The 17,091-nt window shown below is 47.2% G+C and overlaps 1 protein-coding gene across 1 annotated transcript; it reads left to right on the forward strand.

Moving 5' to 3' along the window:
• Positions 1 to 549: 549 nt before the first annotated feature.
• Positions 550 to 11,626, forward strand: LOC110172154 (chitinase domain-containing protein 1). The gene is given in 13 exon segments (XM_020937979.2): positions 550 to 1,105; positions 1,196 to 1,339; positions 4,749 to 4,881; positions 5,152 to 5,196; positions 6,844 to 6,896; positions 6,898 to 6,951; positions 7,424 to 7,485; positions 7,829 to 7,918; positions 9,052 to 9,150; positions 10,367 to 10,516; positions 10,917 to 10,997; positions 11,067 to 11,109; positions 11,185 to 11,626. Coding segments are annotated over 13 exon segments (1,170 nt in total). The 5' UTR covers positions 550 to 988; the 3' UTR covers positions 11,284 to 11,626.
• Positions 11,627 to 17,091: the final 5,465 nt, after the last annotated feature.

Raw genomic sequence — 17,091 nt, forward strand, 5'->3', positions numbered from 1 at the left:
TTTGGTCGAGTTTTAAATGGCAAATATAAACGTTTATTTGGATTTTAACGACATTTTGACGCATGCGCAGTAGACATTTTCGCCACAGGTTTTTTTTTTATTTTTTATTTTATTTTTATTTTTATTTTATTTTAATAACTTAAAACCAAAACTAACGGACATACATGTAAACTTAAATTAAGTCAGATATTATACGTAGAAAGAAATCAACACAATAAAACCGAAGAAGTGGTTAAAAAAAAAAATCCTAATTCTTCTGTAATATTGAGTGTTTTGATAGATTAAAAGTTAAAAATACTGTTTAGTGTTTGAAGATAATTCTTAATGTCGAGGATATTGATTTTAAGTAAAAGTCTTTTATCGAATGCACAGGTTTATTAAATATTCAGTTTTATATCGTTTATGACGGACACTTCCGCCGCAGATCGTGCAGATACAGTTGCCATAGTTACCGCACCAAAAGCTCCTCTAAATTTATTGTAACGCTTCGCCGGGCCCGTGCGGAGCTGTGAGCGCCCCGTGCGCGCCCCCTGCCGCTGTGGAGGAGAAGTGTCCGCGCTCCTGCAGGCGGAAGTGTTCGTGCAGCGGCTCGTGGACGCGCGGAGTGTCACTCTGGAGTCTGTTGAATTTGACAAAGTCTCGTGTTTTTGGAGGAGTCATCATCATCATCATCATCATCATCATCATCATCATCATCAGCAGCAGCAGCAGCGGCGGCGGCGGCGGCGGCGGCTCCGCGTGGACGTGACAAAACCGCAGCTCTGACATGAGGCGGCGGCGCGAGCTCCTCATCACAACCAGGAAGGAAGCGCGTGTCCGGCTCTGCAGCTCCTCATCTCTGCACACACACTCTGCACACACACTCTGCACACACACTCTGCACACACACTCTGCACACACACTCTGCACACACACTCTGCACACACACTCTGCACACACACTCTGCACACACACTCTGCACACACATCATTAGTGCTCGGGTTCGGACATGAGAGCCGCCGCGCTGCTTCTGGTTCTGGTTCTGGTTCTGTTCTCGCTGTGGCCGCGGGTCCGCGGGACTCTGTCCAAAACCGACGCCAAGAAAAGTCACAAAGTTGAAGTTGAGGTAAGAGAATTATTCCAAACAAACCCTAACCCTGAAGCGCTGGTGTGAGTGTGGAGCGCTCCCTCTGAGCCGCTGCTCTTGTGGCTGCAGAGCTCCCCCTCCGAGCTGCTGGTGCTGGAGCGGGGGCTGGTCGTGTCGGATCCTCACTGGAGGGAGATCGTGAAGGAGGAGAAGAGATACTGCGCCCACATCAGGAAAAGCTTCAGCGGACACGTGCTGGGATACGTCACACCGGTGAGAAGAAACACACACCAAACACTCTGTGCTTTAAAGTTTCACTGGGGAACTTTTCTGGTGCAGGTCTGGAATGTTCCATTAAATGTGTTTATGAGTCCAGTTTGACTTATTGCTCAAGAAGAACCTTGAGCTCCAATCATGCAGCGCCCCCCCCCCCTCAGGTTCAGTCCTGGTCTGGTCCTGGTTCAGTCCTGGTCTGGTCCTGGTCTGGTCCTGGTCTGGTCCTGGTCTGGTCCCTGGTTCAGTCCTGGTTCAGTCCTGGTTCAGTCCTGGTTCAGTCCTGGTCTGGTCCTGGTCTGGTCCAGTCCTGTCTGGGTCTGGTCGGTCTGGTCCTGGTAGTCCTGGTCTGGTCTGGTCTGGTCCTGGTCAGTCCTGGTTCAGTCCTGGTCTGGTCCTGGTTCAGTCCTGGTTCAGTCCTGGTTCAGTCCTGGTCTGGTCCTGGTCTGGTCCAGGTTCAGTCCTGGTCTGGGTCTGGTCCTGGTCTGGTCCTGGTTCAGTCCTGGTCTGGTCCTGGTCTGGTCCTGGTTCAGTCCTGGTCTGGTCCTGGTTCAGTCCTGGTCTGGTCCTGGTTCAGGTCCTGGTCTGGTCCTGGTTCAGTCCTGGTCTGGTCCTGGTTCAGTTCTGGTCTGGTCCTGGTCTGGTCCTGGTCTGGTCCTGGTTCAGTCCTGGTTTGGTCCAGGTTCAGTCCTGGTCTGGTCCTGGTCTGGTCGTGGTTCAGTCCTGGTTCAGTCCTGGTCTGGTCCTGGTCTGGTCCTGGTCTGGTCGTGGTTCAGTCCTGGTTCAGTCCTGGTCTGGTCCTGGTCTGGTCCTGGTCTGGTCCTGGTCTGGTCCTGGTTCAGTCCTGGTCTGGTCCTGGTCTGGTCCTGGTTCAGTCCTGGTCTAGTTTTGTTTTTGGTGTTTTTGGAGTTTCAGGTTCACTGTGGACAGACTCACTTCTGCATAGATCTGATTCGGTTGTTTGTATCAGTTTCTCTTCTCTATGGAGAGAAACGTTTAATGCTGCAGTGTGGAACATTTCTGTTCTGTTTGAGTGACTGGAGTGTCTGGTGTGATCGTCGCAGGTCGGACTTGAGTCTCTGTTCTGATTAAAACTCGATGTTTCCTTTAAAACATTTTCAAAAACACTTTTGATCCACACGAGTTTCATTTAATTTAAAGAAACAAACTGGAACATTTCCTCTTCTCTCTGTCACCGTGGACGACGTGACTGAAGTTCTGTGTCGTCAGATTTGATGTTGGGGCCGTGTCAATTAAAATAAGTTTCATTTCTCAAATGAAGCGGCTAAAACACAAAGAAAACTACATGGACCATGATGCTTTGCTGCAGCTCAGAAACAACAGAATCATTTAAAACAAATTTAAATCTGAATCTTTCTTTTCTGACCATTTGATTCAGACTAAAGTCAAGACGTTTAAAAAGTAAAATCTGCAGAAAACTGTGTGTAAAAATAAACTTCAGGACAATTTAGTTTAAAAATGTAAAAAATATTTCGTGGTTTTGTTTTTTTCCGTTTAAAGATTTTTTGATTATAAAACGACGACTCGACTCCGATAAAAGAAGAAAACTCAGATCTTCATCAGTGTGAAAACACAACGTCTGACGCACAAACACACACAAAACACACACACACACAACACACACACACACACACACACACACACACACACACACACACACAACACAACACACACACACACACACACAAACACACTAACACACACACACACACACACACACACACACACACACACACACACACACAAACACACACACACACACACACACACACACACACACACACACACATAAACGCACAAACACTGGTGTAAAGATAAATATCACACTGAGACAAACAGAAGATAAACAAAATATACAAACATGTTACACACAGACACACAAACGCACACACTCACACACACACACACACACACACACACACACACACACTCACACACACACACACACACACACTCACACACACACACACACACACACACACACATCACACACACACACACACACACTCACACACACACACACACACACACACATACAGTCTGTGTATTTATATTTATATTGAGTCTGAGCCTCGTGTGACTCTGACACTGGAGCTGTGTAAAAATATCGATATATCGTATCGTTTAATGTGATAATACAGTATCGATATCGTGTTCTGTTGTATCGATATTTCACCAAGAGGATTTTTGGTTTGTTTTCTTTGTTTTGTTGATTAAAATATTTGTGTTTCATTTGAACTTTGTACAAAAAATGATTTAACAAAAACTTTTAGTGTCACAGATGCACTGATTTAGATTTTTATTTTTATATTTTAAAAATATCGTATTGAACCAAAAGTTCACAGTGTCGATGTTTGTATCGTGTCAACGACGGGTCACATCTGCACACGACACCTGGGTCTGAGTCTGAGTCTGAGTCTGGGTCTGGGATTATGGAAGAACAGATTTTACATTTTATCGACATAAATTAAAGTTTTTCTGTTTTTCTGCGTTGACCAAAGAGACAAACTCTAGATGATTTCATGTTCCTCTCATGAAGCTCGTTCCCTGCTCTACTTGTGTTCCTCTCGTGTTCCTCTCGTGTTCTTCTCGTGTTCTTCTCGTGTTCCTCTCGTGTTCTTCTCGTGTTCCTCTCGTGTTCCTCTCGTGTTCCTCTCGTGTTCTTCTCGTGTTCTCTCGTGTTCTTCTCGTGTTCCTCTCGTGTTCTTCTCGTGTTCTTCTCGTGTTTCTCTCGTGTTCTCTCGTGTTCCTCTCGTGTTCTTCTCGTGTTCTTCTCGTGTTCCTCTCGTGTTCTTCTCGTGTTCTTCTCGTGTTCTCTCGTGTTCCTCTCGTGTTCTTCTCGTGTTCTTCTCGTGTTCCTCTCGTGTTCTTCTCGTGTTCTCTCGTGTTTCTCGTGTTCTCTCGTGTTCTTCTCGTGTTTCTCGTGTTCTTCTCGTGTTCCTCTCGTGTTCTTCTCGTGTTCTTCTCGTGTTCCTCTCGTGTTCCTCTCGTGTTCTTCTCGTGTTCCTCTCGTGTTCTCTCGTGTTCCTCGTGTTCTCTCGTGTTCTTCTCGTGTTCCTCTCGTGTTCTTCTCGTGTTCTTCTCGTGTTCTCTCGTGTTCTTCTCGTGTTCTTCTCGTTCTCTCGTGTTCTTCTCGTGTTCCTTCTCGTGTTCTTCTCGTGTTCTTCTCGTGTTCCTCTCGTGTTCTTCTCGTGTTCTTCTCGTGTTCCTCTCGCGTTCTTCTCGTGTTCCTCTCGTGTTTCTCTCGCGTTCTTCTCGTGTTTCTCTCGCGTTCTTCTCGTGTTCCTCTCGTGTTCTTCTCGTGTTCTTCTCGTGTTTCTCTCGTGTTCTTCTCGCGTTCTTCTCATGAAGCTTGTTCCTTGTTCTTGTCGTGTTTGTTCTTCTGCAGTGGCACGCTCACGGGTACAATGTGGCCAAACTCTTCACGCCGAAGATGAGCTCGGTGTCTCCGGTTTGGTTACAGCTGCGCCGACGAGGACCAGAGACTTTCGACGTGTCCGGACTCCAGGACCACGACCCAGGCAGGTTTCACCGAGAGCTGAAGATCACAAATAAAACTGTTAGAAAACTCAGAAATAAAACTGTTAGAAAACTCAGAAATAAAACTGTTAGAAAACTCAGAAATAAAACTGTTAGAAAACTCAGAAATAAAACTGTTAGAAAACTCAGAAATAAAACTGTTAGAAAACTCAGAAATAAAACTGTTAGAAAACTCAGAGTTCTAACTCTTTTTAAACTCGTGATGATCTGACGTCTTCGTGTCTCTAAAGTTTCACTCTTGTGTTTCTCAGGTTGGGTCAAAGCTTTACGAAAGTCCAACAAGAAAGTCCGAATCGGTGAGTGACCTGAGCTCTGAATGACGGGTGGGACTCGGGTGGGACTCGGGTGGGACTCGGGTGGGACTCGGGTGGGACTCGGGTGGGACTCGGGTGGGACTCGGGTCGGTCTGTGGTCTGTGTTGTTTTTCTCTGTTCATAAATCCAGTGATTTATTTGTGTTAAACACATAAATACAGAGTAAGTGGTTCTGCCTCAGGGCAGCTGTGGCTACAGCAGTAATTTAAACCAACACTGAGTCTGGACTGAATAATGATCATAAAACATCTGAGACAAAAGTCTGTGAAAAACACTTTACATGATCAACACACACAAAACACACACAAAACACACACAGACATGTCACTTTCACACTAGGCAGTGTGGGTGAAGTGTCTTGCCTAACGACACAGCGGTTGTGTTGAGCGTCTGACAGGATCAGACTTTGACAAACCGACCACAGAGTCAAAGAATCGAAGCCTCAGGGTTTTGTGTTTCCAGATGAAACGTGGAGCTGCAGAGTTTGAGGTTCAGTTTCATCGTCTGGTTTGTTTTTCTGTGATAAGATCAGGTCTGAGCTGTAGAGGGGAAAGTACATGACGTCTATGACTAATATTATCAGCTCAGTTTGACTTTTATCTGTTGCAGCTCCAGACTTTTTATAACACTTTTTATTTAAAAATGTTCACTCAGATTTTCCTGTTTTGTGTCGGTGGAAAAAAAGTCGTTTTTAAAATTTTTCATTTCAGTGTTCCTCTGTAGGTTCAGGAGGTTCAGGAGGTTCAGGAGGTTCAGGAGGTTCAGGAGGTTCAGGAGGTTCAGGAAGTTCAGGAGGTTCTGGAGGTTCTGGAGGTTCTGGAGGTTCAGGAGGTTCTGGAGGTTCAGGAGGTTCAGGAGGTTCAGGAGATTCTGGAGGTTCAGGAGGTTCAGGAGGTTCAGGAGATTCTGGAGGTTCAGGAGGTTCTGGAGGTTCAGGAGGTTCAGGAGGTTCAGGAGGTTCTGGAGGTTCTGGAGGTTCTGGAGGTTCTGGAGGTTCAGGTTCTTTTCTGGAGGTTTGGAGGTTCAGGAGTTTCTGGGGGAGTTTGTAGAACTAGAACTTCTCTGTAAACTGTTTTTTTTTAATCTTCTTTCACACAAACACCTGCGCTTTAATCAAACAGCCACAAAACTCCGACTGTTCCACTCGTTCATCTAAACTCTGTGGATATTATTTGTTTCTATGGAGACGTCAATGTTCTGCCCGGAATGTTCCACAGTGACTTTAAACATTTAAAACTTTACATTTATTCAGTTACAGGAGATTTTATGACTCAAAAAATAAAATAAACAGACCTTCTGTCTGTGAGCGGGGTCGCCTCTCCACAGATCTGACCTGGAACACCGTCTGGTTTGGTCTCTATGAAGATAGAAAGGTCTAATGCCACACACTGGAACATTTCAGACAAAGCAGTAACTGGACTGGACCTGGGACTGGACCTGGGACTAATCCTGGACTGGAACTGGGACTGGACCTGGACTAAGTCTGGCAGACATGCTGGCCTGTAGCTTGGTCTGGTTTGGTCTCCATGGAGATATAAAGGTCTAAAGCCGTACTGTGGAACATTCCGGACAGAGCAGTATCGTCTCCGTGTTGTATAATGATCTTTGTGGTTCTGGTTCTGGTTCCAGTTCCTCGGGTTCTGTTGGACGGTTGGTCGTATGAGGATTACATGAGCGTTTTGGGGCAGCGAAGACGAGATCGAAGAGCTGGCGTCTGAACTGGTCGACGTCGCCAAGGTAACGGATAATACTCCCTACAACTGTACAACAACTCACCCTTATGTCAGGGATAATACTCCCTACAACTGTACAACTGCTCCGATAACTCTGTGTTTATATAAATAGATGTAACTCCCCCTGCAGCCTCAGCGTTCCAAACAGGAAGTGAACACGGACACACTTCGGCTCCATCGACTCTGGCTCCAGTTCAGTTTGTGTTCATCTGAACCCTGCACCTGCTGCTTCAGGCTCTTCACTCTGGGCTTTAAATGTTCAGATGAATCGTCTCTACATGATCCTGGAGTGTTATTTCACTATTTTGTCCGTAATTAAATTCCTAACTCCTTCCTAACACCGCAGGCCTCAGTGAGCTTCATTTGACTGGAGCTGGACTCTGTGGCGACGTCACGTCTTTACACAGTCTCTGGTTTAACTTTGTCCAAACATCTAAATAATAAACAATAAATGTTGTGTTTTTTCTCTTTTTCAGACCGAAGGCTTCGATGGTTTTACTCTGGAGCTCTGGAGTCAACTGGGAGGAAACAAACGCAAGTGAGAACCGATTATTCCCCACGATTATTCCCCACGATTATTCCCCCGATTATTCCCCACGATTATTCCCCACGATTATTCCCCACGATTATTCCCACGATTATTCCCCCCGATTATTCCCCCCGATTATTCCCCACGATTATTCCCCGATTATTCCCCCCGATTATTCCCCACGATTATTCCCCACGATTATTCCCCACGATTATTCCCAACGCAAATATAAGAGAAAAGTCTTTACTGTGACTCTGACTGTGTTTTGTGTGTGTTGTGTGTGTGTGTGTTGTGTGTGTTTTTCTGTGTGTGTTGTGTGTGTGTGTGTGTTGTGTGTGTGTGTGTGTGACAGGGAGCTGGTTCACCTGATCAAACACGTGTGTGAGATGTTAAAAGCGAAGAGACTGGACTGTCTCCTGGTCATCCCTCCGTCCATCACCAGGTAAAAACCCACGTGTGTGTATGTGTGTGTGTGTGTGTGCGTGTGTGTGCGCGTGTGTGTGTGTGCGCGCGTGCGTGTACAATGTGTATTGTGTGTGTGCGCGTGTGTATGTGTATTGTGTGTGTGTGTGTGTATAATGTGTATTGTGTGTGTGTGTGTGTGTATAATGTGTATTGTGTGAGTGTGTGTGTATAATGTGTATTGTGTGTGTGTGCGCGCGTGTGTGTCTGCGTGTGTGCGCGCGCGTGTATAATGTGTGTGTGCGCGCGCGTGTGTATGTGTATTGTGTGTGTGTGTGCACATGTGTGCGCGCGTGTGTGTGCGTGCGTGTGCGCACGCGTGTATAATGTGTATTGTGTGTGTGTGTGTGTGTATGTGTATTGTGTGTGTGTGCGCGCGCGCGTGTGTGTATGTGTATTGTGTGTGTGTGTGTGTGTGTGTGTGCTCATCCTGCCGCTAACCCGACACACTGCTCTGTCTGAACCTGTCACACTTTTATGCTGAGGTTTTACAGTTTGTGTTTGAATGAGTTTTATGTTTATGTCGTTGTGGTTTTGGTGCCTTGTGAAGACCACTTAGGTCCTCACTTCTCTGTTCACTCAGTCAAACTCAGATCACAGATTTTGACGTTGAGTAAAAGAACAGGTCAGATCTTGGCCCTGGTCTCTGGGTCACTTCAGATTTTTGAGGAGAGTTTTTGGAAGTTGAGCAGGAAGGAGCCCGGGGACCCGACCCGTGTTCTTCAGGTTGATGTCGTCAGGCAGAAGGTTCAGGGTCTCCAACTGTAAACTGAAGATTCAGACTTTCTTTTGTGCCATTCGCCGTTAATCTGATAAACTCAGAGAGCAGGTAAAAATAAAAGTAAAAGACTCAGGGAAGGTTCAGTCAAAACTGCAGACGTCAAAGAGAATGTGCGACTGTTACAGAACACGAGAACGTAGAAGGTTTAACCTGTAAAGAGAAACTTGAACGTCCTGTCGCTGCATCTTTCCTGTCACTCATATTTATTTAGTTCTATGGTGAATGTTTGTGTCTTTGTTTATGTGTTTGTTTTGTGTGTGTGTTTGTGTATGTGTGTGTTTTATGTGTGTTTGTGTGTGTGTTTTATGTGTGTGTGTGTGTGTGTGTTTCAGCTCGGGGCAGCCGGGGATGTTTGGTCCGGAGGAGTTTGAGGCGTTGGCTCCGGTCGTTGACGGTTTCAGCCTCATGACGTACGACTACAGCAGCTCCAGGTACAAAATCAAACCTGCCACCAGAATGTGGATCCACCAGTGTCCCCCCAGAGGACAAAACCAGTGTCCCCCGCCCAGGGGACAAGACCAGTGTCCCCCGCCCAGGGGACAAGACCAGTGTCCCCCGCCCAGGGGACAAAACCAGTGTCCCTCCGCCCAGGGGACAAGACCAGTGTCCCCCGCCCAGGGGACAAGACCAGTGTCTTCCGCCGACTACCAGACCCCCGCCCAGAGGACCTGACTCCCAGAGCCCAGAGGAGTCCGACTCTCAGCCCCCCATCAGGTCACCCCCCCCCCCCCGCGGGTCCCGAGCCCCCGCAGGGCGAAGGGCCTGGAGCTTCTGCCGCCGACGCTGTCGCTGTGTCCCAGTGTCTCTGTTTGCTTCACGCTGAACTTTGTCCTCTCGCCCCTGCAGCTCTGCAGCTCTGCAGCTCCGTGTCTCTGTGTCTCTGTCTCTGCTTTCACACGAGTCATGACCTGAAGTTTAAACCCGACTCAGACATGACACAGATTAAACTGTGACTGTGGAGCCGACGCTGGAGGAAAAAAAAACAACAAAGTGTGTTCTCCAAGAGTCTGGTCCAGCTCAGACTCAGATCTGTCATGAAACAAACAGGGTTTGTGTTTTTAATCATTTACAGTCCTGCCTCAAATCTACGCAGAACACGACCAATCAGGGAGCTCCCCGACGCCCCAGAGCCAATCAGGGAGCTCCCCGACGCCCCAGAGCCAATCAGGGAGCTCCCCGACGCCCCAGAGCCAATCAGGGAGCTCCCCGACGCCCCAGAGCCAATCAGGGAGCTCCCCGACGCCCCAGAGCCAATCAGAGTGCTCCTGACAGAGTGGGTGGCTGGAGGTCCTCTGGGCGCTGGTCTGCGGGCAGGTCCCGCTTCAGTTCACGTTCCAGAACCCGCCCAACCCGTTTGTTCTGGAGACGATCGTCTTGGTGTGAAAAAGCCTTAAAATTAAAGATGCACTCTGGAGTTTTTCTGGTGTCCATCACCCGCTCGTCTTCTGCTTTTTGAAGCTGCTTTTACTAATATAAAAAACACTTTTATATTTTTATGAAACTGAATTAAAGCTTCACAAATGAATGAAAATATTTGTGTCACAAAATGTTTAGAATGAAAAAAAAACATAAAAACCAGAGTGAAGTGTGTCGGTTTGGTCCACGCGTGTAAACGTGGTTCTGACAGGTGCACCTGTCTCCTGACAGGTCCGGGCCGAGCGCGCCCCTGCCCTGGGTCAGAGACTGTGTCCTGCAGCTCGCCCCGTCCCCCCAGTGGAGACACAAGATCCTCCTGGGACTCAGTCTGTACGGACTCGACTTCAGCGCCCAGGGAGCAGACCCCATCCTCGGGGACAGGTGAGGGGGGCGGGTGAGAGGGGGGGCGGGTGAGGGGAGGGGGGGGGCGGGTGAGAGGGGCGGGTGAGGGGGCGGGGACAGGTGAGGGGGCGGGTGAGGGGGACAGGTGAGGGGGAGGGGGGGGCGGGTGAGGGGGGGGCGGGTGAGAGGGGGGGGGCGGGTGAGGGGGGCGGGTGAGGGGGGGGACGGGTGAGGGGGCGGGGACGGGTGAGGGGGGGGACGGGTGAGGGAGGGGGCGGGTGAGGGGGGCGGGTGAGGGGGAGGGGGGGGAGGGGGTGAGGGGGCGGGTGAGGGGGCAGGGGGGGCGGGTGAGGGGGGCGGGTGAGTGAGGGTTGTGAGGGCGGGTGCATCGGGTGGAGGATCGGGTTTTGTCCCAATCGCTGTGACGTTTCTGTCTCAGGTTCATCGAGCTCCTCCGAGAACATCGACCCAAACTCCTCTGGGACGAAAACGCAGCAGAACATTATTTTACGTACAAAAGGTAAACGTGTCCTGGAGCGTGAAGACAAACGGACACTGCTCCGAGTTTTAACGTTTGTGTGTTTTGCAGAAACAGCGCAGGGAAACACGTGGTTTATTATCCCACATTAAAGGTTTAAATAAATATTATTTATAATAATAAATGTTATATTCTACATTTATCTGACGTGTTTTTCCGTTTCCTTCAGTCCGTCTTCATGAGGATTTCGTTGGCGGCTGAACTGGGCACTGGCGTCTCGCTGTGGGAGCTCGGACAAGGACTGGACTATTTCTATGATCTTCTATAGAGCGTCTGTGTGTTTCCTGTTTGTAGGCGCCATTTTGAGGACTTTTCAAAATACAAAACTGTTTTGGTTTGGATTATTAAAGACCCACATGACTCGACTGTTCTGTTCTGCTGTGGTTTCCTCGTCGCTCAGACAAACTGGAGTCGTGTTTTGTTTCATTCACATGTTTAACACACAAACCCTCAAACTGAAAACACTCTGTTCCACCTTGTGATGTCATCATGTGGTAATACAGGAAGTGCTCCACTGTGTTTTTAAACTCCACACACCGTCACTAGAATCATCTGGATCGTTTCAGTCGTGGAGTTGTTAAAGATTAAAGTGACGTTTGGATGTTTTTGCATTTCTTCTTCTGAAAGTGAAATTAATTAACTGCTCATGTTTCATCTTTTGGAAAACCACAGATATTCCAGAGCATCTTTTATTGACATTTAGAAACATTGGTCCTTTTCAGATCATCAACATTAAAACACAGGTACAAGTTTTTCTTAGTTTTCAATCATAACGACGGTGAAGAGGACGAGTCCGGTTCTACACAAGAACATTAAACATTTATAAACGGACAATAACAGAAGAGAAGGACGACGTCGTGATGAGTCCGGGCGCCGGGACTGTCGACATCTGAGCCTGATCGATACTAAAGAAATGAACCTTTGCTGAACGTGTTTAAAATGACCTGGAGCTGCATCAGAACAAGAACACAGACACACGGACCTGGTTTAGTTCTGGTTTAGACCTGGTTTAGTTCTGGTTTAGACCTGGTTTAATCCTGGTTTAGACCTGGTTTAGTTCTGGTTTAGACCTGGTTTTGACCTGGTTTAGACCTGGACCAGTGAGGGATTCCACAGATCTAAGGACACATGGGAATAGAGAAGAAAGTTTTACCATTTAATTTAAGAGTTTTTTTTTTTTTTATTATAATCGTAGGATCAGAATCAGTGTTGAGTTTGGAGTCAGTCTGAGTTTTCGTGCAGCTCTAGTGTCCGTTGTAAAAACTTAAGATATTTTTGAAAAGCCCCAGATCACCTTTTCTTCAATAAAGGAATGTTTTCCAGTGGATCAGACTCTTCTCCTGGTGTTTCTGTCCACGGGGTCAGGGGTTTAGGGTCAGGGTTTGGGGTCAGGATGAGGGTTTGGGGTCAGGGTCAGGGTTTGGGGTCAGGGTTTAGGGTTTCAGGGTTTGGGGTCAGGATGAGGGTTTGGGGTCAGGGTTCAGGGTTTGGGGTCAGGATGAGGGTTTGGGGTCAGGGTTTTGGGGTCAGGGAGGGTTTGGGGTCAGGGTTTGGGGTCAGGATGAGGGTTTGGGGTCAGGGTTTCAGGGTTTGGGGTCAGGGTTTAGGGTCAGGGTTTGGGGTCAGGATGAGGGTTTGGGGTCAGGGTTTAGGGTCAGGGTTTGGGGTTTGGGTCAGGAGGGTGAGGGTTTGGGGTCAGGGTCAGGGTTTAGGGTCAGGGTTTGGGGGGTCAGGATGAGGGTTTTCAGGGGGGTCAGGGTCAGGGTTTGGGGTCAGGGTCAGGGTTGGGGTCAGGGTTTGGGGTCAGGATGAGGGGGGTTTTGGGGTCAGGGTTTAGGGTTTGGGTCAGGGTTTGGGGTTTGGGGTCAGGATGAAGGGTTTGGGGTCAGGGGTCAGGGTGTGTCAGTTGTGATGGTGGTGTCTGTGTATTTGGTCTCCAACTTGTATCTCTCCACCTTCTTCCAATCAACTCACCAAAGGATTTCTGAATTCTACAAAATGTGCTGAATGACTCAAATCTGCTCATGTTCCAGTGTAAATGTGTCATTTTGGTGAGTAACTTCTGCGGTACTGATGGATAAACGTTTCTGGTTTCTAATCTTCTAACTGTAAGACTCGACGTGGCTTTACTTTCTCAATTTCTCACCACTGCTAAAATTAGGAGCTCTCAGCATTTTTGTTTTGTAAAAGAAGTTCAGCCGAGGGAAAAAGGCTGGAGAGCCTGGGGTTAGGGGGCTGGGATGTGTGGTTCTCCGTGTGTTGGTGGTTTCTCTGTGTGTTGGTGGTTCTCTGTGTGTTGGTGGTGTTGTGGTGGTTCTCTGTGTGTTGGTGGTTCTCTGTGTGTTGGTGGTTCTCTTGGTGGTTCTCTGTTGTGGTGGTTCTCTTGGTGGTTTCTCTGTGTGTGGTGGTTCTCCTTGGTGGTTCTCTGTGTGTTGGTGGTTCTCCTTGGTGGTTCTCCGTGTGTTGGTGGTTCTCTGTGTGTTGGTGGTTCTCCTTGTGGTTCTCCGTGTGTTGGTGGTTCTCCTTGGTGGTTCTCCTTGGTGGTTCTCTTGTTGTTTCTCTGTTCACTTGCTGGAGCTGAGCAGGATGAGGTTGTGCACAGACAGGGAGGTGGACTGGACGTTCTGACCCGTGATCAGGTGTCTGTCTATGACCACGTGCACCGCGTCCTCCTGACTCGCTGAAACCACAAGAAAATAACATTTAAATATAATAATAATGTCACAAGACGCCCTCAGCCTGCGGGGTTTTGTCTTCACGTTCACGGCGACATCAGCTCCACTGGACTCCACGGTTTTCTAACGCTGAAATCAACACACTTGTTTCTTCATGAACTCGTTTCAGATAAATATTAAGATTTAAAAAGTCACGATTAGAACAGAAATGATCCACAGGGAGTAAAACTATAAAGACACACAAACACAATCGGGTGGATTTAAATGAGTTTTGTTGTGTTTTCTGGTCCAGTCGTTCTCTCCCAAACAGAATCATTTAGTGTCTTGAATCTGCTGCTCAAACTCACCAAGACTGAAAGCTTCAACACATCTGGAAAAACTTCAGACCACTGGAAACAAATTTGAACTTGGAACCAAAAATGTGCAGAGGAAGGATCTTCGCAGGACTAAAGGATCTGGGAGAACAAGTTTGTTTCCCAGATCCTTTAGTTGGCAGAAGATTCTTCCTCTGCACAGTTTTTGGTTCCAAGTTCAAAATTTGTTTTTCTGAATGTTGTGTTGAAGCTTCAGTCTTGGTGAGTTTGAGCAGCAGATTCAAGACACTAAATGATTCTGTTTGGGAGAGAACGACTGGACCAGAAACACAACAAAACTCATTAAATCCACCCGATTGTGTTTGTGTGTCTTTATAGTTTTACTCCTGTGGATCATTTCTGTTCTAATCGTGACTTTTTAAATCTTAATATTTATCTGAAACGAGTTCATGAAGAAACAAGTGTGTTGATTTCAGCGTTAGAAAACCGTGGAGTCCAGTGGAGCTGATGTCGCCGTGAACGTGAAGACAAAACCCCGCAGGCTGAGGGCGTCTTGTGACATTATTATTATATTTAAATGTTATTTTCTTGTGGTTTCAGCGAGTCAGGAGGACGCGGTGCACGTGGTCATAGACAGACACCTGATCACGGGTCAGAACGTCCAGTCCACCTCCCTGTCTGTGCACAACCTCATCCTGCTCAGCTCCAGCAAGTGAACGCAGAGAACCACCAAGGAGAACCACCAAGGAGAACCACCAAGGAGAACACCAACACACACCACCAACACACGGAGAACCACCAAGGAGAACACACAGAGACACCAACACACGGAGAACACCAAGGAGAACCACCAACACCACGAGAACAAACGGAACACCAACACACAGAGAACCACCAACACACAGAGAACCACCAACACACGGAGAACCACCATCCCAGCCCCCTAACCCCAGGCTCTCCAGCCTTTTCCTCGGCTGAACTCTTTTACAAAACAAAAATGCTGAGAGCTCCTAATTTTAGCAGTGGTGAGAAATTGAGAAAGTAAAGCCACGTCGAGTCTTACAGTTTAGAAGATTAGAAACCAGAAACGTTTATCCATCAGTACCGCAGAAGTTACTCACCAAAATGACACATTTACACTGGAACATGAGCAGATTTGAGTCATTCAGCACATTTTGTAGAATTCAGAAATCCTTTGGTGAGTTGATTGGAAGAAGGTGGAGAGATACAAGTTGGAGACCAAATACACAGACACCACCATCACAACACACACCCTGACCCCTGACCCCAAACCCTTGACCCTGACCTCATCTGACCCCAAAACCCGACTGACCCTAATCCTGAACCCTGACCCCAAACTCATCCTGACCCCAACCCAAACCCTGACCTGACCCCAAACCCTCATTTGAAAACCCTGACCCTACCCTACCCGACCCCAAACCCTGGACCCTGACCCCAAACCTCATCCTGACCCAAACCCTGACCCTTGACCCCAAACATCCTGACCCCAACCCTGACCTGACCAACCCTCATCCTGACCCCAAACCCTGACCCTAAACCCTGACCCCAAACCCTGACCCTGACCCCAAACCCTCATCCTGACCCCAAAACCCAAACCCTGACCCTAAACCCCTGACCCCGTGGACAGAAACCACCAGGGAAGAGTCTGATCCACTGGAAAACATTCCTTTATTGAAGAAAAGTGATCTGGGGCTTTTCAAAATATCTCTTAATTTTTACAACGGACACTAGAGACTGCACGAAAAACTCAAACTACTCAAACTCAACACTGATTCTGATTCCCTACGATAAATAAAAAAAAAAAAACTCTTAAATTAAATGGTAAAACTTTCTTCCTTTCCCATGTGTCCTTAGATCTGTGGAATCCCTCACTGGTCCAGGTCTAAACCAGGTTCAAAACCCAGGTCTAAACCAAAAAACCAGGTCTAAAACCAAACAGGTCTAACCAGACTAACCAGGTTAAACAGAACCAGGTCCGTGTGTCGTGTTCTTGTTCTGATGCAGCTCCAGGTCATTTTAAACACGTTCAGCAAAGGTTCATTTCTTTAGTATCGATCAGGCTCAGATGTCGACAGTCCCGGCGCCCGACTCATCAGACGTCGTCCTTCTCTTCTGTTATTGTCCGCTTATAAATGTTTAATGTCCTTGTGTAGAACCGGACTCGTCCTCTTCACCGTCGTTATGATTGAAACTAAGAAAAACTTGTACCTGTGTTTTAATGTTGATGATCTGAAAAGGCCAATGTTTCTATGTCAAAAAGATGCTCTGGAATATCTGTGGTTTTCAAAAGAAACATGAGCAGTTAATAATTTCACTTTCAGAGAGAAGAAATGCAAAACATCCAAACGTCACTTTAATCTTTAACACACCGACTGAAACGATCCAGATGATTCTAGTGACGGTGTGTGGAGTTTAAAAACACAGTGGAGCCTTCCTGTATTACCACATATGACATCACAAGGTGGAAACGAGTGTTTTCAGTTTGAGGTTTGTGTGTTAAACATGTGATGAAACAAACAACTCCAGTTTGTCGAGCGACGAGGAAACCAAGCAGAAGAACAGTCGAGTCATGTGGGTCTTTAATAATCCAAACCAAACAGTTTGTATTTTGAAAAGTCCTCAAAATGGCGCCTACAAACAGGAACCAGACGCTCTATAGAAGATCATAGAAATAGTCCAGTCCTTGTCCGAGCTCCCACAGCGAGACGCAGTGCCCCGTCAGCCACCAAGAATCCTCATGAGACGACTGAAGGAAAACGGAAAAAACACGTCAGATAAATGTAGAATATAACATTTATTATTATAAAATTTATTTAAACCTTTAATGTGGGATAATAAACCACGTGTTTCCCTGCGCTGTTTCTGCAAAACACAAACGTTAAACTCGGAGCAGTGTCCGTTTTGTCTTCACGTCCAGGACACGTTTACCTTTTGTACGTAAAATAATGTTCTGCTGCGTTTTCGTCCAGAGGAGTTTGGGTCGATGTTCTCGGAGGAGCTCGATGAACCTGAGACAGAAACGTCACAGCGATTGGGACAAAAGATCTCCAGATGGAAAAACCCGCC

The sequence above is a fragment of the Boleophthalmus pectinirostris genome, unplaced genomic scaffold (genome assembly GCF_026225935.1).
Source record: "Boleophthalmus pectinirostris isolate CB_2022bp ecotype Guang Dong unplaced genomic scaffold, ASM2622593v1 HiC_scaffold_2, whole genome shotgun sequence".
Lineage (NCBI taxonomy): Eukaryota > Metazoa > Chordata > Actinopteri > Gobiiformes > Gobiidae > Boleophthalmus > Boleophthalmus pectinirostris.